General features: G+C 43.6%; 1 protein-coding gene across 2 annotated transcripts in view; it reads right to left on the reverse strand.

Moving 5' to 3' along the window:
* Nucleotides 1–21,575, reverse strand: part of MAML3 (mastermind like transcriptional coactivator 3) — a 250,093-nt gene extending 228,518 nt beyond the window's left edge. The window contains exon 1 of one of the 2 annotated variants that reach the window (XM_054201939.1): nt 20,042–21,575. In XM_054201939.1, the coding sequence (XP_054057914.1) occupies nt 20,042–20,494 (453 nt within the window). In that variant the 5' untranslated portion in view covers nt 20,495–21,575. The remainder of the gene's footprint in view (nt 1–20,041) is intronic. The other variant, XM_054201938.1, reaches the window with a different exon arrangement.
* Between the last annotated feature and the right edge of the window lie 1,488 nt (nt 21,576–23,063).

Below are 23,063 nucleotides of genomic sequence, written 5' to 3' on the forward strand. Positions count from 1 at the left end.
ATCAGGCAGGAAACCTTGATCTGAATAAATCCATTTGGGGGCATTTTTGTTTTTATAATTGTTTTTCTAGGGAAAGGTCAATTCTTCTTGGTCATTAACTATTAAAACATGTTACTTGGCAAATCCATATGTCTTTGATGTTAAATCTGATACTTTTTCTTCATATATGGAAGGACTATATCGTTCTACGAATATTATACTTCTTGCAAAAAATTTCTTCCGTTTTAAACTTTCTGTTTATGATTGCTACAAAGCCACATTTAGATGCAAAATGAAATCATAATAAAGCACAGCAAAATGCTATTTTCTTAATTAATTTTTAAAAATACCTTCAGTGTACTTGTTATGTAAGAATGAAAGTTTATCAGACTGGGTTTTCTCTGCATTTAAAAAAGATCTAAAAATCAGTAGATACCTTGCTTGCCCTATGGGAAGCAGAAATCTCCTCCTGCTCTCTCAACAATCAGCTTTCATCCTTAAATGAACTAATTGAACTAAGTAAACTGATGAAGACACTGTGTCAGTATCAGCACTGAAGGCTCCTGTTGTCTTGGTTAGGCTTTTAAGACATCCTTGTTCAAGATTATTTCCTAAATGTTAACCTTTGCTGGTTTGATTTCCTTTAAAACTTCAGTATAAATATGGTGCTCAGTTGCTTTTATAGGGTTGGATTATTTTAACACATGACAGTAAGTTTAGGCATAAGCTATCCTATTTTCACATCTAAATTGTGCTTAAAAAATTAATTTAAAATTTACTAATTGAGCTCACAAATCTGAATTATTAAAAACTGGGTAAAAATAAGTGTTTCAGGTTAGTGATTTTTATCCACCCTCATTGCGGGGAGGTGATTTAAAAAAAAACCAAAAAACAACAAAAACCAACCAAACAAAACCACACAAACAAAAAACATGTCACACACCAAACAAGAGCCTGAGCAGAGAAACAGAAATGCATCCCTATGAGAAATAACTCATGAAAGAGTAACTGCAGTTGACACAAGAAACAAAACCCCTTCCATCCATCAGTTTATTCTGGTCAGTTTTATCCTTCTGGGACATAGACTGCAAGTAACCAGAGGGACAACAGCATAACCTCAAAAACTGGGGGAGGAAGAGTGCTTTATGGACCTGAGAAAAAGGAGCATTAGGATAAGATAGTCCAAATCTCAAGATCTTGTTTCAAATTTTCTTGTCTTACTATTCTAATTCCTTCTAAGTAGGTGGGTTATATGAAAATCCAGACAGAAAGTGCACGCAAGGGGTAGCGATGCTGCTATTACTGTTTCTTCACTATGACAGGGACTACGCTACTGGAAGTGAGAAAGAAACCCTACAGACAACTCTGTAGCGATCAACAGATATGGCTTAATTTTAGTCTGCCTGTATCCTTCTTCAGCTTGCAAGGGACAGGATCACTCATGTCTGCAGAAAAAAAAAAGGGCAGATTTTTCCTTTATCTGGTCTAATCTATTTTACTAACTATGGCAGCAGTTCTTCAGGAAAAGACACAGAGTATTTGCTACTATTACCAGCATAATCCACCTTGTGTTTCTTCTGTCTTAGTGAATTCTTCACTCGCTGCCTCTGTCTACTTTCTGGGGCAGAAGTTGAGTGAACAGGGCATCGTAGAGCGTGTCAGCAACACATGCATATAAAAGTGACCAAAGGCTAAAGTAAACAGTGAATCTGCAAGCCTTTCCTTACATATCGGTCCATGCCAAAATAGGAAAAACATGAAAAACATAGGAAATGCAGAAATACAATATGATGTTTATTTTAAAGCTGCTGTCAAACCTCTCCTGCTGCACAAAGTGAGCGGGAGAGAATGCACAAAGTGCATTGAAAGAAACCACTGCAGACAATTATTAAATGAAAGAATACAATAAAATCAGAATATGCCAGGTGGAATATGAAAGGGACATGCATTTTGTACAGTATCTTTTTTAAAGCATTTGCTCCCCTACTGCAAAGCAGTTCACTGAACAGTTGAATTTTAGCCCCAGAAGGAAATACTAGTACTTTGGCCATTACTCTGACTGAATAAATTACATTTTAAGACCTGGAGCAGATCTCAGTGGGATGGTCACCACCAGCAGCATTATTTTATGAAATAATAATTAAAAAAAAAAAGGGAAGCCATTTCAAACATTGATCCCCAGGTAAAAAAGTTATGTGTTACCAACCATTTTAGAAAAGCTCTATAGGAACACAGAAAAGCAAGGCAATTTGAATTAAAATCATCGCGCTCGTAGCGTAAAGGTAAAATTGGAAGTGGCTTCAGGGTGCATGAGTGCAGTGTGGCACACCTCTAGGTGAGCGTCAGCAGGCTCTGGCAGGGACACACCGCGCTGGGCTGCAGCCAGACGCCCCCTCACACAACGGCATCAGCAACTGGGCACAAAGGGGAGAAGTCCAGGTTAAAGTCAAATAGATCTGCCCAATGGCCATGAAAACATGGCTGTGCAGGCTCCATGCAGCTTCACGAGATGTCCTGCAAGCTGGAAGGGAGCCAGAATGGCCTCTCGGCTATTCTTTGTTTCCTTCAGCTTTCAGAGAAGTTCGTACTCTTTCACGTCTGACTCGGTTTCCAGCAGTAGGTGAAGATTAAATAAATATCCAAAGCTAAAGAACAAAAAGAGGTAATATAAAACCTTCCTTCAAATTAAAATTACTTCCTCTTACGTAAAACCCATCTCTTGCTTGCGGGCTGCTCACCAGCACATCAAGAAATGAACAACAAAGAGAGCGCATATCTCCTCCTGCCTCCTAAGCCTCCTCCCAGCCCCGCCATAGCCTGGACAGCTGGCTATTTTTATGTCCAGGATGGCGTGTGAGCTCAGGGCTTATTACCAAGGTTTTCCCCTGCAGAATCCTAATCCCAAGGATTTTTTTTTTTAATTGTGGGAGTGGGCTCCAAATATTATATAACATCTTGCACTTTGTGTGTAACTCATGTAACTTAAGTAACTTACTTACTTCCCTTAACTTGTATTTGAAGAATAATTTAATTTCAGTATTTATAATTGTTTTGGTTAATTCTTTAAAGTACCTAACGTACTTGCTCATATGAATGTATTGAGCTAGTAAGCGCTTTTGATATTAAATATGGAAGAAAATAGCTTTTTGATGCTCTTATTTGTCCTCCAAACCCCTGGAATCATGCAAGTGAGCAAGTCAACCTAGAGCTCAGCACGTGCTGATTGAGAACCAGTGGGATTCTGCCTCTCCAAGTTTTCCCTCTCTAGCTTGACCAGCAAACTGGGGTGCTCGGATGGATCCGACAGGACAACAGGGAACAACAAGCCAACAGTACAGCCTTCTCCTTCCTTTTTACCTTGTGCTGCTGGTGGCATGGAGGGGCAGATCAACGCCCTTTTCCCAGTGCTTCCTCATTTCCTAGACTGACAGACAGGTGTTACTGCTCAAACAATACAGAGCTGGCAGGACCTCGAGAAAAGGCAGTCAAATGAAAAAGCCTGCTATTTTTGCCCATTGGGGTCTCCATGCCATGACAGACTGTGCAGAATTAGCCCTTCCAAGTCAGCAACTATTTGCTACAAAAATTCAAGATGTGTATTTTTTTGGTTGTCCTGAAGAAAACCTACCTGCAGCCTTCATTACTGTGTGGGTCAGAATATATTTCTCCTAACAACGCACCAAGTGAAAATAGCTTCACATACCACCGCTGGGAAAGAGATTGCCACTTCTCCATTTCCACATGTTCTGCTCAATGAGATGACTAGATTACAATCCAGTTTTCACAAAAGCAATGGTCTACCTCACAGAAGTTTCAAGCCAGAAAGAAACTAAACAAATTTTTAAAAATAGGCTAGTTCTGAAACTTCATCTCCCATATGCGACCGAGCCATTGTTGAGATAAATCCATATGCCAGTAACAGGGGGTACTGAATTGAAGCAGCCAGTAAAACCCTGTTGCAGAAACAGAGAGCTGGCTTGTGGGTTCCCCCCCACATACGCACACTTCCTTTGGAGGAATTAAACTAACTTAGCGCTGCCAGGATGAAAGGTCTTTGCAGAAAAATGATTTTGGAGGAAATGAAGACTTTTTCCAATCACATAATTTTCTTGAAGTGTCAGAGCCCTCCAATTCTTCAAACTTCCACCTTACAAACGGAAATTAAAAGTATGGTCCCAGTTGTCAAAACACACATTTACCATAAATAAATCCATTAGTCACTGCAAGGTTCTCTCTCTATGAATTATACTGTCTTATGAGCAATTTTGGCATGAGGCTACTGAACTGTAAAGACTAGCTATGCATCTCTTCCCCAATACTTAAAAACCTAATGCAACATCCTCTGCTACAAAGAAGGATAGCCTTAGAGCAATGTGACATATTTATTATTATAAAGCACTTGTGAAAGTATGTTTTCGTAATAAACACTTAACCATCAGTAGACATCATCTAGGCTGAATGAAACCAATCATAGAGTGACTGCACATAAATATAAACACATATATGAAATGTATACACAGGTTTACTGTGAGGAATTAGAAGTATGGTATTTATGTGCTTTTACGTCAGTTATACCACCCAAACAAATAACACTCACACACAAGACACTGAGAATTCCAAAGATTTGGGTCTATTCCCCTTGAAGGGCAGACATAGGCCCCTGCCACTGTAAGTAAAAGAAGTGGTCTGGTTTGCACTCATAAATCCTTTATCCTCTTTCTTTTGGTCAGAGCCCAGCCCACACACCTCAACAATCATTTGAATCTAATCTCTCCTAAACTTGCAATAATATCTTGCATTTGACATGTGGCTTTTAATGTCTGTATCAGCCTTTAATAGCTCACAATTTGTGGATGCTTAGCTTTCAGGGAGGGAGTGGGGGTTTCCCGGTAGAGACGCAGATAACTTTCAGAAGTTTCACAAACACAAATCGCTTTTCTTAACTGCCGTTCACCGATCATTGCATGATCCCACAAGTGCGCAGACCACCTGTGAGAAATGACAGCTCAGGATTTCTAAATTCTAGAGTTTAGAAATAAAAACCATACATAGGGAGTATTGGAAAACAGAGCCAGGAAGTGCTGACATTTGACAGAAAAAGTTATGAATAAAGTCATCTTTATAAATGGCCTAAATATAAGCAATGAACCTGTATTTTTTTTTTTGGTGCAGTTTGCCAAAACTCAGTTTATTACAAGATTAGCATAGTTCTTTATGCAAGCATTGGGTTTTGCCTGTCAGTAACTTTCCAAGATATCCCCCCAAATTTGTTCTAAATATTACCACAAAGCTTCCACTTCTGTATCCACAGATATCTTTTACTTCATTTCTTTTCTTACATGTTCTGCGTCTCAAAGATGAGCTAAATGAAGTTAAATGACCCCTTTAATACCTCATTATACAAACAATCTCTTCACAACATAACAAAGAATAAGAGATTGATTTATATTGATATTTACAGAACAACAAAAGGAACAGAAGCAATACATAAAAACACAGCTGTCAATAACAAGAGACGAAAATAAGCACATTATTACTTAATATTACCAAAACACATGAGACCTTCCATTCAGTTTTACAGTCCTAGGAGAAAGGAAAGGGTCTCTCTCACGGTCTGGTGCAGCGTACATCCTAGGTGTGAAACTCCATGGATTTTCCCAGGCTCTTGCAACACTACACGTCCATTTCATTCTTTGGCTTTACCTCAAGGCCAAACTCAAACTTCTTGTGATGAAGGCAAGGCAAATTACCCAAAATAAGTACAGATACATCTCAGATAGGTAAAACGTTGTGCTGAAAATACACAGTCAGCTACATATGTCCTTCTGCCACCCCCCTCAGATGAAAGAGGACAGCTCTGTGATATAACATCCCTTCCTGAAATGCCAGCATTATGAATGTTTACTAATTGAGGAATGTTGCCACCTCAGTATTACGACTGAAACACTAAATACAGCAGACAAAACTTAGTTCTGTCAGCTACCCAAACCATTTCTCTAAGTCTGCAAAAGGCATACTTTCAGATCATGCAAATCCTATTACAAAATGCTCTAGAGTTTTTTTTTTAAGACATTCTTACAGAAAAAACTCAGCTCTTTTGCCTGAGACAGTGATGGCTCAAGTTATGCAGGTCCAAGCAGGTCTGATGAAACATGGCACTAATTTGCAAGCTCACCTGTTTAACAGCGTACAACTCAATTTACCACCCCAACGATGTGAAGTGCTAACCACCTGCTTCACACACTATGGCAGGGACAGGACTGCTCAGCCGACAAGTGGACACGATTATAACTATGGCTTATTGCATTATCATGTCTGTAAATCCTTCTGAAAATCCTGGCTGTTTGGTGGTGTAGTTTAACCTCAGGGACAGAAGCTCATTCCCTCCCTTCCAAAAACATGAGACACTACCATCCAAGGGAAAGGAAATCTCTCACAGCTGTTTAGTAATAAGGGCCTGCGCTACACTCCACAGCATTTCTCTCTATATCCATCAGAAAACAGGAATACAGCCAGCCACTAAACCACTGTACCTAAAATACCTAAAATACTTTCCACTTGTTCTACTGGTTTGAGAAATACATGTTGCCTTCTACCTGCCACAGCAATCAAGTTTGTAAACCTGTAAATATTAGCAGTGAATGTATACACAGAGGGGGAAAAAGTATCGAAATGTAGCTTGTTTTAGCAAAACAAACATAATCCATCAGGAGAAAAACACACCCCACTTACTTATCCAAGTTCAGAAATGTGTAAATAGGATTTGGACATAAAGGACTTAAAATACACACATCTCTATTACTCGTGTAAGAGGTCATTTGGGAAATGGTTTTCACACAAACTGCTGCAGTCTGTTGGTGACTTCTAAGGAATATGCAACAGGTAACTAAGAAAAGCAAGCTTGCTGTCTGCAGGCTTACATTTGCTGGACGGTTGTCATATAAATTCATTAGCCATGCCACTAGAAAGTGTTCAGAATTCCACAAATCTGAACAAAAAAGACACCACCTAATTTAACAACAGTGCAGAACATCAGATAGCATAATGCACACTGTAATGCTTTGATGGACTTCAGATCTGGAAAAGCAAGAAAACCCAACCCCAAAACAACTGATTTGCCTGATATTTTCTGCCAACCATGAATATGGCCCTGTTAAAAGCCCCAGCATCAAGCTCTGGCTACTCAGGCTAGCAAAAGCTGAGTTCATTACAAGTACCTGTATTCTCATTCACTAACTGTGACCAGCACTTGGTGAAGCCTGAATACACAACCAGAAGCAAAGTTCTACTCTCCAGCCTGGTTCAACAAGTCCAACACGCTCTTATGTATTTCTGTCCCTCTTGCTGTTGGTGTCTGCTTTGCCCCACTCTGCCTACCCCAGTCTGGGTTTTATCCATCTCCTGACCCACTGTCCTCCCGTCCACTTCCTCAGGTCTCTGCATTTCTGATGCAGCGCCTTCTTGCTTCTCCTTCCAAACTGGAAGGAGCCAATGGCGCAGAGAAGGCAAACCTTCCGATCTGCCGCTCCTAGGATGAAAGGGAGAGTGGTCCTTGAAAGCTGAGAGGAGACACTGGGAGAAAGACCTACCAATTTCCTGCTGGCGTAGGCAGGAACATGCTCTGAGCCCACCTGGGCACCTCCCAGTTGGTCTATCAGGGCTACAAGGAGGCAGACTATAGTTGATGTGGGCGAAATCTTCAGCACACGTTAGCAAGGAAATGCTAAGCACATCGAAAGTATTTTTCCCCCCACCCCAGATAATAAAGTAGCTAATGTCCCCCCTCTCCTCTCTATTCCCACGGCTGCTAGAAGGACGACAAGCGGCAGACCACAACATGTAATCCAGATTTGCTACAGTTTTTCATTGAAATGGTTTCAAGAACTTCGTAAAAGAGCAGGCAAAACAGTTTATTTTCCCCTAATCTGATTCTCAGATTAAACAAGTAAACTACTTCAGACAAATTTCTCCCAAAGAAAAACCAGCTTTGAAAATATAAGCAACTGAAAACAGGATTTTTATTTTTTTTTTTAAAAAGTACTACATGGCCTTAGGAAGGCAGCCTTATCATGACCTACTTGTGAGTGCAAATGCTGCAAGACGCCACCTCTGAGGGCAGTATCCAGGTAGTTAGTTGTAAAATACTGTGATAAACTACAATAACACATACATTTGACTTTCTCATCCACACTCGGGCTACTGATCCATCTCCACTAGCATGACTGTGGAGACAACTATACTTGGCATTCTACCTTTTTAAGCCGAAGCAGGCAAAACCAACCAACCAAAAAAAAACCAAACTCAACAAGAACAACAAAAAAAACAACCACCCTGCAAAACTCCCAACCAATTAAGTGACAGGCGAAAGCATTTTTTGCATTCTTGCAAAAATTCTATCAATGTGCATTATAAAATTAATAGTATATGGATCTTGTCTAGTAAAAAAAATATTATATTTGATATTGCACTAATAGAAGTTTTATATAGCTGTAGGCATTTATTTTCCTACCTTCACAACAAGACAGACATTTGATTCTCAGCTTAAATATTGAATCTTAAAACATGTAAGAACTCAATATTTGTAAAAAAAAAAGCCTGAATACTATGAAATATTTTATATGAGCTTGTTTATTCTATGTTCCTCTACAGAGCCCTGTGTATATGACTTAATTTTTATTTATTTATTTATTTTTACTTACTGGCCTCAGTTATCTTCCTACATGTACAAACCTCTAACTTTGTAGATGAAGAGCTCAGGAAAGCTTCTCTTACCCTTAAAAAAAAAAGAAAGGTGCATTCTACAAATGCGGAAAAAGTATGAAGCACTTCAGTTAAAATTTGTTACATATTCTACTGTTATTTGAGATGACCAGCACAATTTGCTCCTGCCACTATCTTTACGGGCAAGCAAGCCAGCCCAAGTCTGTTCTGATAAACTCTTTATGTGACTTCACAACATATGTTCACCATGTGTTCACTATCCACAACAGATAAGTCACAGATTTGGGAAGTAAATAATTCTGAAACCAGAAACAATGACTTCTCAAGTAACCACAAGTGAAAACTGACATACGGAACACACTGCGTTAGAAATACCAATATTGCTAATACTGTTGTTTACCTGTTGTGCTAACAGGTTGGATTCTAACAAGTGAGCTAGTTCTGAAATAAAACAGCTGAGAAAGGAGGAAAAACAAACAACCCCAAACAAACAAAAAACCACCCACTGATCCTCCCATCATTAACTTATTTAAAAATTAATTAAATCACCTACGCTAATCAGCATGGTACAATTTCATGGAAAAAAAAAAACATTCAGAGAATTATAATTTACATCATCTTTACTAATTCTCATATTACAGAGCAAAGTTGGCAGAAATTGCTCCATCTGTAATTTTTTCTCCTGGACTATGTGGATAAAAGTTATTATTATATTGCCCAGGGTTGGATTCAGACAGAAGGAAGATAAAACTATATGCAAGTGTCTTTACCATGGACACAGCAGCTCACTTGAGCATTACTTCAAGTCCTGTATGTAAGTCAAGGTATCACACTCCAGGAATGGTGATATTTATTATGGAGGCATCTCATAATTATTTTACATAGTTTATTATTCTACATGGAAATAAAATGAGCATAAACACATCTGAGTAGCCTGGAAAAAATGCAGTTACCATAACGTAAAGATCAAGCAAAATCATGTTTTCCCTTGTTGTATCAGCAAGACATAAACAAAGTTTATCAATTTTCAGAAGGAAATTAGGAAACAAAAGAAATATGAACACAAACAATTTTTTTTTTTTTCTCCTCACAGGAAGGACAGTGGTCACCTACCTGATACAAGTCCACACTGTGGCCAGCATGGTGTCTCCTTTGGACTAGATTGGGGTGAAAAGATATTCTTCTCCACCTTCTTTACACTTTGGATCATCACCTCATCCTCACAAGTAACATATTCCCAAAGATGCTTCCAATAACAATCCGCCTGGAGTTCCATAAACTACTCAAGTAAGTATTTCTCTCACAAATTAACTACAGCAACGCACCACAACAACCAGGCTTTCAACTAGTAGCTGACCAGACAACTGGCAGGGGAGAGGACGGGCTTATTTCACAGCCTTGCTGACACGGTACCTTCTGCCTCCCCTTTCCTCTATTCCCTCTTCCCGGGTACCACACTGTGCAGTTTCACCTGCCACCAAAAAATAAACATGGTTTTTCTCCTAGACAGGTAATTTTCCTGCTGGCTTAGTACCACAGACAGGCTCACCAGGCCAGCACAAGTATAGGAGTGCAGCAGGGAGGGAAGAGGAGGAGACCACCCCATTTAATGGCAGCAAACTGTTAACTTGCTTCAGCTGCCTGATCTAACTAAGCCTAAGGCAGTAACGTGTGAAGAGACCGTAAAGAGGTTAACTAGCTAGGTTTTCCAGAGGCTGTGTTTTCAGTACCTGCTCAATAAAGTTCTTGTATTGTACGCAGCATGCCATGAGAACACAGATATTTCATTTGGATAAATTACTTAAAAGACATGTAAACATAATGTGTTCTTACCGCTGGTGTTAAGTAGCATGAAGTTTTATGGTAAAAAGAGAGTAAGAGACAAGTTTGCCATTCCTGAGGAATCGCTTTTTCAAGATACTTGGTATCTTGAAAATGAAGACCACAAAATACCACGTTTCTTGTATTCAAATATCCATAGCAACTGCAAAGAAAGATGGTCTATGTCAACTTCCCAGAACCATTCTCTGGCTGTAACCAGACTGCCATATGCTTTATCATAGTAATAGGTGAGGGAGAGTTGAAGCTTTTAACACCACTAGTCAAAATCAATTTTAGTTTTGCTATTCTACATTCACAAATCTCCATTATCCCTACCCACTCCTGGCATTTCCCACAAAAAAACGTTACTGAGAAGGGCAGTAAACCCTAGTGTGAACATAAAGTTTTTTGGTTTGTTTTGTTGTAAATGAAATGGAGGAGGGAAAATACATTATTTTTGTTTTGTTTTACATGATGTAGAATACAGATCAAAATAGGTTAGAAAAAATAAGCCCCAGTCAACTCCCCTGGGGTGAAAAATTGTAAAGCCAAATTCTCTCAGGTGAATTTTCAAAACTGCAGCAATCCAGCCTTTAAATAATCTTTCAGCCTGCAAACTAGTTAACACAAATTAGAAAAATAAAAGATAGCAATGCAACCTCAGCATGGTATCTCCACTGTTACTGGAATGCAAAGACTGCAAGCTCAGCCCAGAACTGTGCTGTAATAGAAGGACCTACAGATTATTTTGAACCATTACTTCATATCCAGCCGTGGATTACATGCCAGAACGCTTCAGCCAATTTGGAGCTCAAACAATGTGGCTGCCGTTCAGTTACAGAAGTCTACAGTCTTCTGTATGAGTCCACTAAAGTCTTCAAAGCTAATTACCTGCCTCAATGACAAGTAAAAATATGTATAATGAATAGAGATACTGCTTGCCAAAAACATCATTAAAAATCGGTTATTTAATGTCCATGGAAGTTTTCCCTATGCTGCCTCAGTTATGCACTGGAATGCAATCCAGAGAAATCAGAACAACAGCCACCGGCTTCAGAGACAAAAATGATCAGCAGCAAAATTCACAGCTGAAATGTAACAATCTTTTTAGCAGTCTAAAGACAACTACTGCCAGCTAAGGCAGTCAGACTTTAAAGTCATTTTCTCAAATACTAGAGAGTCTGTAACCACAGTGTTCTGCATAAACAGAAGCAGTAGGAAATGCTACAATATCTCTTTTGACTAAGTGCTGGTCTATCCTCCTTAATGTAAGGAAATATCTTAAACGATTAAAAAAACTCAATACTTTCCAGAACTATTCCAGCGCCTCATCTGCCATAACCACCTCCCTTCCTCCTTTAGATTAAACACAATGAAGAAGTGCCAAAACATCACAGTGGATCAGATATGAGCTAAAGGAAAGAGAAAGAGACTGAAAATATAGAAAATGGGTGCGTATCAGCGGTTCTTAAACTTATCAGACCAGTGCATCCCCTTCCACTATCAAAACTGATCACTGATCATGAATCTTTTCACTTTGCCTTTCAGTACAGTTTAAAAATGAGTGTATATGTACATGTACTGGTTTATATAAACACACATACACAGGCATATTGGCTTTTTGTTATGATAATGCCCAGGGTCAGAGTAAGGCTAAGGACCAATTCTCTGCTCTTTACCTGGGTACACAATATCCAAGGACTTTCTGAACAGGCCTGAGATTTTCACCAGCAGCATAAAGGTGATGCAGGAAAGCTACACCTTCACTACAGCAGTTAACAGCTATTTGTCTGAACCTAAAGACCGGAGGAAAATGAAGTTGAATTGGTTTATTGAACCTGAAATGCTCCTGTAAGGCACGTAGTTAAAGCACTGTCGGGAGGAGTCTGAAGTGTGAAGAAGGGAGGAGGGGAAGAGGCACCGCCCAACAGCCCCACCTGCAATCAGTTAAAATGCAGCTCCACCAAGCTTCAAGTGTTGAGAGCTTAGAGAACGCTATAGAGCCCTATAAGAAAACCTTACAGAAAGTAGCCTTGATAAAAAAGAAATATAAGAAAGAAAACTCTTGAGCTGTTAGTCTTTCTGCTCATTAGCTTAGTTATTCTGAAAGTCATAAATTCAAACCTCTTTTCTACTCCATGTATGCTGTGGTTGTGCAGAACTGACAGCAAACAAACAGCAATAGATCGACTATGCTACAAACTGCAGCGTTAGCCTCAGCAGTTACGCAAACGTACAGAAAACGCAAAGTTCCTATAGGCCGACACACTTCTCTCGGGTCAACTAAACATTAAAAGTATTCTTATCTCCTTGCCAATTTTAACTGTATGTGGTGGCAAACAAAATCAATACGAAAGAGGGAAGTCTTGAAAGACAGCAGCTCAACCCCTTCCTGTAAGCACAAAATTTCAGCAGCTGCTATCTCGTTAACTACTGCAAGCTTAAAAAGACATTTTCTCTTAACCCCTATGAAACTGGGTTTCAAGTATTCAAAAAGCAAACAGAAGCAGCCTATGATGACTTTTGAGCTACAAACATTGTGAAACTGAAGCATGTGAGGGGGAAGCAAAAGAGTAATCAAAGTTATATGACTTTGTGATTCGCCATCTTAGAAAAACCAGGAAAATAAATACTTCACATTGCTAAGACTCCCAAATTACCACTGAACATACAAGTATGTTGCTTATCTGAACAGCCTGTGAGATCCCAGGCTGGAAAACTGATTACAGGTTCATAACTTCAGTCAGAGATTGTACGTCACATTTCAATTCACAAAACAATACACTTGAAGGATTCCAGTCAGCAATTCCCAGCTGTCAGACCTGTCCTTAAACCTCTGCTAATCCAAGCACACTTCTCACATGAATTATACATACTGGAGTAATATGCAACCAAATGCCATATACACACAAGTGTTTAAGGAAAAATGAACTCTGACTCCTTTGCTACTTACAGCCTTTCCTGTTTCAGTGTCTGTATTCACTAAGAGAATCGTATGCACTGACAGCAGGTGTTACTTAGTTCAGGTAAAATGTATGCTACCAGGTGAGCATGTTTTAACTAATAGGTCCCAGATGTTTATCCTGGGATAAGGGTGAAGTTTCATAAGAGGATTCAGGTGTTGTAAGACTGTGCTGCCCATGGGAGGGACGGTCAAACAAATCATAGATCTGATCCAGCTGAAAACTAACCCAGAAGTGAAGGAAGAACTGTGTCTGTCTTCTCTTCCTGCTTGGTGACCCAGCTGCCAGCGGAGGTACAGGAGCAAGGGCTGGCATTAGCAAAGGGAGGCAGCAAGAAAGCATGGCCACTGACAAGGGCATGAAAGCTGAGACTTCTTCAGTGGTGGCAGCCCAGGTTTTCACCAGCTTAAGACACTTGTGAAGCCTTAAGCTTTAGGTCAAGTTACTGTAAATTTAGGTTAACCAAAATGCAACCAATCGTCTGAACACAATCACACGTTAATATTTTTGGCTCTGTGTTATCAGAATGAGTTTTGGCTGTGTTCCAGCCAAAGTTTTTCTTCCTGAACTTGACAATGCCTAGAACTTCACTGTAGGACTTTAAACGCCTGCTATTTGGTCAGGCTGAAGCCTAGATTTCACTATGACTGGCTACTGTATCTCAAAACACAACTTGCCCTGCTCCAGCTATGGCTCGTAATAACCTGACCCACTATCTTTTAAAGGGACACACTTTCTATCAGAGCACATTTTTTTTTTTAACTGAAAACAAAAAAAGTTTTAAACTGAAAGAGGGTAGATTTAGATTAGATATTAGGAAGAATTTCTTTCCTGTGAGGGTGGTGAGGCACTGGAACAGGTTGCCCAGAGAAGCTGCGGATGCCCCATCCCTGGAGGTGTCCAAGGCCAGGCTGGATGGGGCTTTGAGCAGCCTGGTCTAGTGGGAGGTGTCCCTGCCCAGGGCAGGGGGGTTGGAACTAGGTGATCTTTAAGGTCCCTTCCAACCCAAACCATTCTATGATTCTGTGATATAAAGTTCATTAGAAGGCTAGTAGTGCTTGAAGTGAAGAGTCTCTCCATTCCTTTCATTTTGTTAAACTGAAACCTATTGTGCTGACTAGCTGTAAAAGGAGGTCAACACAAAAACTCCTTGTCCTACAGGACAGTAATCACACAGGAGCATCAAGCGTGAGTTGGTATGAAAAGGAGAAAAATAATGGGAGAGGCTGTGCAGTAAGAAAGACACAGAGATCCACCCTTATAGGAAGAGTGAAATAAAAAGGGTTACATGATGACTCCTCCTATGATGCATATGAAAGAGAAGGCGCATTTCTGGCCTGGGATTTAATTCTGGTATCATTCCAGTTTTGCATTTACTACTGACTTTACCCCAGCGTGAGCAAGATCAGACACAGCTTATTAACTGAAGAGATGCTTAATCCTACTTAGTCATCAGGCATGAGTAAGGGCTACAGTATTTGACCTCTTGTGGAAAATAAAAAGGAACACCTGAAAAATCATCTTTCTTTTTCATCTTTGCAATGCTAGAGAAATAGACATTTCCTATAGTGTAACTGATGAATTCCTGAGCGCCTGTGAAGTAAGTTAAACAGCAATATCACACGAGAAAGAACACAAGAAATGTGCACAGGTTTACAAAAATACACACAGGTACATCTTAAATACAGCAGGTGTAAGTTTTAAAAAACTACTCACAAAACTGACAGCATTCTTTGGCAATCAATTTCATTAATGACATTATCCATGAATCACTAAGACAAACTAAGATGTTACACTTTTCACTCCGCATACTTTTTTCAACAAAAACAGGAGACTGGGGAGGAGGGGGGAACTACTTTTCTGTGGTGGAATATCTACCAACAAGGAAGAAATATAACCACATTTCTATAATTCTGAACATGTCATTCTGTCCCCACACAAAGCAAGCTGAAAGGATTGGCCTGCCCATTTCCCTTCCCTCAGGTAGAAGGGCAATGTGATCATTAACTTCCATGAGGCAGTGCCCAGAATGGGTAAAAAGCAGTACTGGAAAATACTGTATTTGCTAGCCGTGTTTTCTCTAGCTTTAAAGTAATTCTGAATTGGCATAGTATGCTTTGGCAGGGGAACAGAAAAGATGATCTAATAGGTCATTTGACTTCCGTCACTAATTTCTGTGATCTAAATAACATTTTATGTTTATGGTGTTTAAAACTCAATTTCCTAAGGACTGGTTTTAGGGTTAGAAATGGTCACTATGACAGTAGCAATCAAACCCATAATGGTGCTAAGTAAGAAAAGTCTTGAACAGCTTTTAAAATAGGAAAAAGTAGCTCCATCCCCTTTATACGTCACAGTAGAGCTCAGATGTGAATAAATGTGCATTAGAAGATCAATATGGTAATTACAGATGTAATGTTTCATTGGACAAAAAAAAATACAAAAAAATGCACAATAAGAACAGCAGTGTGAAGAGTAAGAAACAGAGGTGATAAACTTGCAATATTTATTATGTATTTGGCTATTTATTGTATACTTGGCTATTTATTATATACTAAATATACATTATTTGTTTTATATATAACATGTGCATGTGTATACACACACACACAAAACGTCTCTGAACCACACACAACACAACAATATGGATGCAGAGCCAGAAGACTCTTGCACTTAAAGGAGGAAGCAAGAAGGCAGATTAGCTCGCAAGGAACCAAAGAACTGAAATAATGTGTTGATATTTCCTGGAACCAGCCCGAAGATGAGCAGCAGAGTTTTGGATCAGCTGCAAATTTTCCCAATACTTCCTTTGAAAACCAAGCTGGTACAGCATTCTAATAATCCAACTCAAAGGCATGGAAAACAACTTTGGCTTTTGCTAGGCTGAAATGGGGGCGGGGGGGGAAGGTCCTCCCAGACATTTAGAAACCATTTTAGTTTTTGTGTACATTCCCATCAATGCCTGTATAGGAGCAAACTAGTTCTGAAACCCACTGTTCTCCTCAAAAGGAAGAGGTTGAAATAGTTATAAATCCAGATATTTCAAAATTCAGCAAGTGAAAACTTGGTCTGTAACAAGACACAAATTCAGAGTAGATCAGCAATTCATGAAATACAGCCAAGCCTATGCTCCTACATCCCTTTCTGAAAAAAAGGCTCCCATTGATAACTGCTTGTCAGTTGACACAGAGTCCTAAACAGTGGAAACTGCATAATCCTTTTCATGAACTCAGGGAAAGAGGGTGTAAACTGCGGGGGTGGCGATAAGGAGCATTGTACAGCCTGGAGAGTTCGTACTCCATCAAATGAAGAAAATCAGCATGCACATCTAAATGATAATTGTCTTCTAAAGACATTTTTTACCCAGCTTGCTGAAGGACACCTCAGCACCTGCATCAGTACCAGCTTCTGGGAGGTTCTGTTGGGTGACTCCTGCCCTGACCCGGCACACGTCTCCCCTCCCTTCTCAGCAGCTCTCCATTTGGAGAGGGACAGACGGATGGATGGATGGACACACACACGCGCTCTCTGATAATACTTTCCTCAGATTTGCCTTGATAAAAAAGAATCAGAAACAGTATTTCTTGCTACCCTCAATGTATTTGTTGTCATGTAATCCAAACTGACTGCTTCATTTCCAAATTGTGCACTTTAATAATCTGAGGGAAGAATTTAATAATGATTTTGTGTGATGAGTAAAGCAGTAGCAGATCCATACAATTGTTCCACTGTAAAGCTCTCAGGTGGAGTTTACTAGAGAATAAAGAAAGGGAGGAACCCCCAAAATGTAGTTTACTGTTTTCTCATGCCAAAAGAAAATGTTAAATGAAGTTGAACAGTTTTGGTAAATAAAAATTATGATGCAAAAACCCCATGAAACTTACCAAATTGTTATGATTGCTAGAAATTAAGTTTTTGGGTTAGGTTGGGGGTTTTTTTTGGTACTATAAAAAGCACAGATGTCTCAAAAAAAATACTTTTCATTGGCTTTAAATGGAGCGATTTCTCAGGTTTTAAGTATGACTTTCATGTACCCATGAATGTTCCCTAACCTTCTTAGACATTAGACAAAAATCATAATTAAATTCTACAAGTGAAACAAAGCAGATAGTGTTTCTAAATTTTTCACTAATGTTCTTAAGAAAAAAAAGGTTGATGGAAATGGGTCATTTTTTAATAAAGTATTAGAATTCCTCTTTTTAAGATGAAAAGCACAGTGCACAACGAGTATATTTAAATAGCATGAAGACTGTAGCACAAAAATTCAGTTACGATTAATTTCATAGCAAACTACCATTTAATTAGGCTACTCTTAGCTCTTCAAGTGTCCCAACCTGAAACAAATTAATAATAGTGAGAGCTGTAACTGCACTTCCTCCTTTTGTTACTTTGTTCCCACAACTTTCACATTATAGCATGGCTTTGCGTCTCTGCCCCAGATCTTCAAGGGAAGGCCAACAATTGAGCTACTTAACCAAAAATCCTGATCTTTAATGCTTTAGCACACGGGTTTGGGAAGAAGGGGAAAGGACAACCCACCACTGGCAAGGGCCTAGAAGCACAGGAGCTGCTCTGGAGCTGGATGTGTACACAGTGCACCGCAACACTTCCCTGGAGCGGAGTAATTCTCTGGTCTCCTGAGCCTCCAGCCCCTTTCCTGTACCTTGTGGGAATGACATGGGATGTGAAAAGGGATTTGAGGACAGTTTTGGCTGACGATAGACAGTCCCTGCTCATGGAGTTTGATTAGCGACTCAGTTACTGCCCTAAGAGCAGATGTAAGCCCAGGCAAAGTACCGTGGTGCGGGAAGCGTATAAAAGTGGGTATTTAAAAGCCTCAGCCCTGCGGAAAGGCACGAGTAGGGAGAGAAACATGGTTGTGCCTCGCTGGTTAACATCAGGAAAGCAACAAGATGTCAGTGAGGTTTTTCTGCTTCCTGTTTGCGAACCAACCCCCCCTCCCCGCACACACCACCACCACCACCATCCCCTCCGCTTTGTGCGGCTCCTGCCGGCTCTCCCTCCGCTGCCCGGGGCCGCGGGAGCCGTCCCGCTGCTCGCCTCCCGGCCGGGAGCTATGCCGGGGCTGCTCTCCGGCTGGGAGAAGGCGGGATGCTCCTCGGCGGCGGGGCGGGAGGTGGGGGCTGCCCTGGGCGCTGAGCTTTTGTTTGCCGCCGGCCAAGCCAAACCCACCTCCTTGCCCCCCGAAAGCGGGGCCGGGGGATGGCAGACAAAGCGCCCGGCAGGACAGCGAAGGGGCAGCGGGGAAGGGGTGCTGCCCGCCGGGCTGCGCGGCGCCAGGGCAGGGGAGGAGCCGGCAGGCACCCAGCCGGCATCACGGACAGGGGAGGACGGGCTCGGCCCGAGATAAACACATTGCTCCCTGCTTTCGCATGCCGGGGGAAGGGGGGGTGGGGAAGAGCCATCGCCGGGACGGACGCCTCCCCGCCGCTTTGTCACCGAGACACCCCCCCCCCCTCACCGGGCGGGGGCCGGTGGCAGCTGCCGCCCCGCCGGACCCTCCCGCGCAGCAGGGGAGGGCGAGAGGGAGGGACGTGCGAGGCTTGTAAACCACACGCTGCCATCGCGCCTCCCTCCTTCCCTCCCTCCTCCCCGCCGCCCATTGTGCGCCCGGCAGACGGCGAAGACCCAGCGGCCCCGTGCCCGCCCCCGAGCGCCGTGTACCCTCGGCACGACACGGCCCGGGGCGGGGGCGACGGACGACGACACCTCAGGACACACACAGGCTTCTCCCCCCGCCGCAGAGTCGCTCGCCCGGGCAAACCGAGCCGCCGCCGCAGCCCAACAGAACGACGGGCGGCCGCGACCTGCCGTCAATAAGGCCCAGGGGGAGTGCGGGGCCCCGGCTCCCCCCGCACCTCCTTTTATTATTCATCATCGGTGCAGCCTGGGAGTGGGAAACTCCGCTTCCTACTTGCCGCTACGCTCCTACCGGCTCAGCCTCCGCCCCCTTCCCCCCCCGCCCCGCTCCTCGCTAAGCTCCTTAAAACCCAAGGAAACTTTAGGAAGCGATTCAGCTGGCGTGGGGAGCCGGGCTCCTGCCAACGCCGGGGCAGCCCAGGCGAGAAACCTGCCCCCAACTTTTCCTCCTGCCGGCGCCCCAGCCCTACGGAGCCGACTTCCACCCTCCTCCTCCGCGGCGGGATTTAAAAAGGCGACCGGCCGCCCAAAGCCGCACGCCCCCCGCGTGGAAAAACCGTGGGGAAACACGCAGGCACACAAAACCCTCCTCTGGCTTGTTTCAGCCCACGCCGCACGCTCCTTCCCTCTTCCCTCCCCTCCCCCGAGGCAGCTCGTCCCTTCTGAAAGAGACGAGGGGGGAGAAAAGTTTGCCCGCTGCCCCCCCGCTCCCCGTGAGAAGTTGCGAAGCCAGCCGGTAGCCCCCCGCTCGCCCAGCCGGCCCGCGGCCCTGCCGCCGCCAAAGTTGAACCGAGCCCCTTTCACCCCTCCGGAAAACAACCTCCAGCTCATCCCGGCGAGAGACTCGGAGCGGACAGCGACCCCACCACCCCCCTCCCCGGCCCGCATCCCCTTACCATGATCAGAGTGTGATTCCTCTGCTCCGCCGTGGCAGGCTCGGCATCTTGCTGCTGTTTGCTCGGATGCTGCTGCTTGCTGCCGCCGGTGCCGGTGCCGGTTTTCTTGGCCCTCTGCTCCAGGGTCCGCTGGTAGAGGCTCACCGTGTCCCTGCGCTCCAGCTCCAGCTGCTCCGCCTGGGCTTGCTGGTACCTGCTCTCGCAGTTGACATGGTGCCGCCGGCAGCCCTCGATGCGCTGCCTCAGCCGCTCCACCACGGTGCTGTGCTTGGGAATGCCGCCGCCGCCGCTGTTAGCGTTATTGTTACCGGGAGCGGCGGCGGGAGGACCGTGGGGAGTGCTGTTAACCCCGATACCGGCCCCGCCGGCCCCGCTGAGGCTGCTGTTCAGGTTATTGTTGATGCAGATACTGCTGCCATTCGCGGCGGCAGCGGGGGCTGCAAAATCCCCCATCCTCTTCCCCGGGCACACTATTTTGGAAGAACTTTTTTTATCCTACCCTTCACACACACAGAGTCTCCTCCGGGGTCCTGATGGGATACTTTTTAGAGAAACGGGGGGGGAGGGGGCACCACCATGTATCAGGGAAACAGCGATCCCAAGCAAATGTTTCTCTTTCCCCCCAGCCAATCCCTCTCGAGAAGCTCCAAAACATTAAAAAGAGAGAGGGGGGGTGGGGGGGGATAAAGAGAGAAGGTGCTAAAAGGTTATCACCACCAACACAACCAACAAACACACACACACAAAAAAAAGAAGCACAACAAACTGAGCGGCAGCAATTCGGGTAGCAAACTCCAAGAGATATCAGACCAGTTCCTTTCCTCCTTTTTCTTTTTTATAATCCATCATTTCCAAATAGATTCCGTGAGATTTCCGGAGGTTTTGCCAAAAGCCTTCTCTCCCCATGGATAAACACACGCGCCCCTTCACATGCACCCACATAGACACACACACACACCCGCTCACACGCACGTTCGCACACACACACATCCAAGCAGAAGCGCACGCCGGGCACACACCGCACACTCACTCGCACTCCCCGGCATCAAAAGACAGGCCAAGCCGCTTTCTTATTGTATTTTCCTTCTAGAAAAAAGTTTTGGTGTTTATGCCGCACCGCGTTCGCAAAGTACTTTGGCTGCTCGGTTGCATTTCAACAGGAACCTAAATAGCAAATCCTCGGGCTGGGGGAAGTAAACACATGAACAATCCGGGCCGAGCTGGAGAGGAGAAAAAAAAAAAGAAAAAAAAAAAAAGTAGAGCTCTGAAGTCTTTGCAAAAAAAAAAACAAAACAAAAAAAAACCAAACGCCGAGCTGATACAGCCTAACGCTTTGCTCCGCTTTGCTTGCTGCTGCTGCTGCTCCTCCTGCCACCATCACAATGATCAAATGCTCTCCTCCTCCACCTCCTCCTCCTCCATGCCAGCGGAGTGATATCAGGACAGGAGCGCTGGGTAAACACCGCAGCAGCAGCAGCAGCGGCGGCGGCGGCTCCTCCAGGCCGTGAGGCAGACCCGGGGACAAGGTGCAAAACCCGGCACGGACGTCGCCCAGCAGGAGCGGACATGGCGCTCCCCCCCCCCCACCCCAACCACCACCGGGGGCGGCGGCGGGCGCGGTGGGCACGGCGGGGCGGAGCGGCGGCCGCCCCCGGGGCTCCCCGGCGCCCCCCGCCCCTCCCGTCCCCACTCCGGGGTGCAGGCGGGGCGGGCGGCCGCCTTTACCCGGCCAGCGAGAGCGCTGTGCCGGGCTCCGGGGAGGATGGGGGGGGGGGGGGACACGACACGGACGGACAGCGTGTGTCCGGAGCCCCCCGGCAGTCGCGGGGGAGGGGCCGGTGGAGGGTCCGGGAGGCGGGAGGGGGGGCAGCACCAGAGCGGCGTGTGCCGTGTTTGCCTGCCGTGTAAACTGTTGCATAATTGAAGGGGAAGGGAGCGCGGAGCCCGGTGCCTCCCGGAGACGGGGCTGAACTTTCTATTTTAAACAAGGAGGAGAAACATGACACGTCGGGCAAGGAACATTTTTCCGAGCCAAGGGTGGCTGCCTCCATATAGAGCGCGGGTGATTAATGGATCGAGAATAACATCCCGGGAACCCAGTTTAAGCCGTTTTTGCAGACAAAGCTACTGCACGCAGGATTTTAATTGATTGTTATTTTCTAACTAGCACTATGAGATATGCGCTTCCAATTCTTTTTTTTTTTTTTTAAATACACCTATATAAACCAGAATTATCTCGGAGAGACAGCCTTGTTCTCTAATATGCAGCTGGAAATAAGGAAAATTGGGAACTCATACATTAGTCATGAGATCTGATTTAAACCATCTTCATTTCTGCCATTGCCGATTAGCATAGGATACTATTTCTAAGCTACTGGCAGTGGCAAAGAGCTGTCTTTGTCTTCTTTTAAGTGCTCAGCGATATGAAATTTGGTTTTAATTTGCTCCTTTTGCTTCCTAACTATGTTGAGATGGAAAATAATAGCAGAGAAATAAAATTAGTAATTAGTACCTTCCCCAGTGTTGGGACTAATGAGCATGTCTTCCCCCCGGCCTTAAAACTTTTCTCTAGTATCAGTTTGAGAAGTGAAGCTGCTTACTGTTCTTTGTCATCACCGCTTACTGCTTTATCACAAAACAAACAGGGAAAAATTATAGTTCTGCTCAGAAGCAGCCAAAGAGCGAGGGGAAACTGCAAAATCCTGCGTCATTTGCAAAGATCGGCATCTCTGTTAATTTTGAGCCGGGGGATGTGTTACAAACTCTTCAGCAACTATCCATCTGACTCCACAAGACAACACTATTATTTGGTTGTGTAGGAATAAACATGAAAAGATTGAATGTAAGAACTGGGGGTGGGGGGGAAGGAGGAGGGGGCTTTCTTGTTTGGTTTTTTTTGATTGTTTGTTTGTTTTTCACTTGAAATGGAAAGTGCCAGCAGGCCAGAAAGGGAGGCAGCTGTCGATTAGGTTTAACTTTTGAAAAAGTAGTTTTTGGGTTCCTCCGCAGTGCCCCCTGCAGC

This window comes from Rissa tridactyla, chromosome 5 (genome assembly GCF_028500815.1).
Source record: "Rissa tridactyla isolate bRisTri1 chromosome 5, bRisTri1.patW.cur.20221130, whole genome shotgun sequence".
Taxonomy (NCBI): domain Eukaryota; kingdom Metazoa; phylum Chordata; class Aves; order Charadriiformes; family Laridae; genus Rissa; species Rissa tridactyla.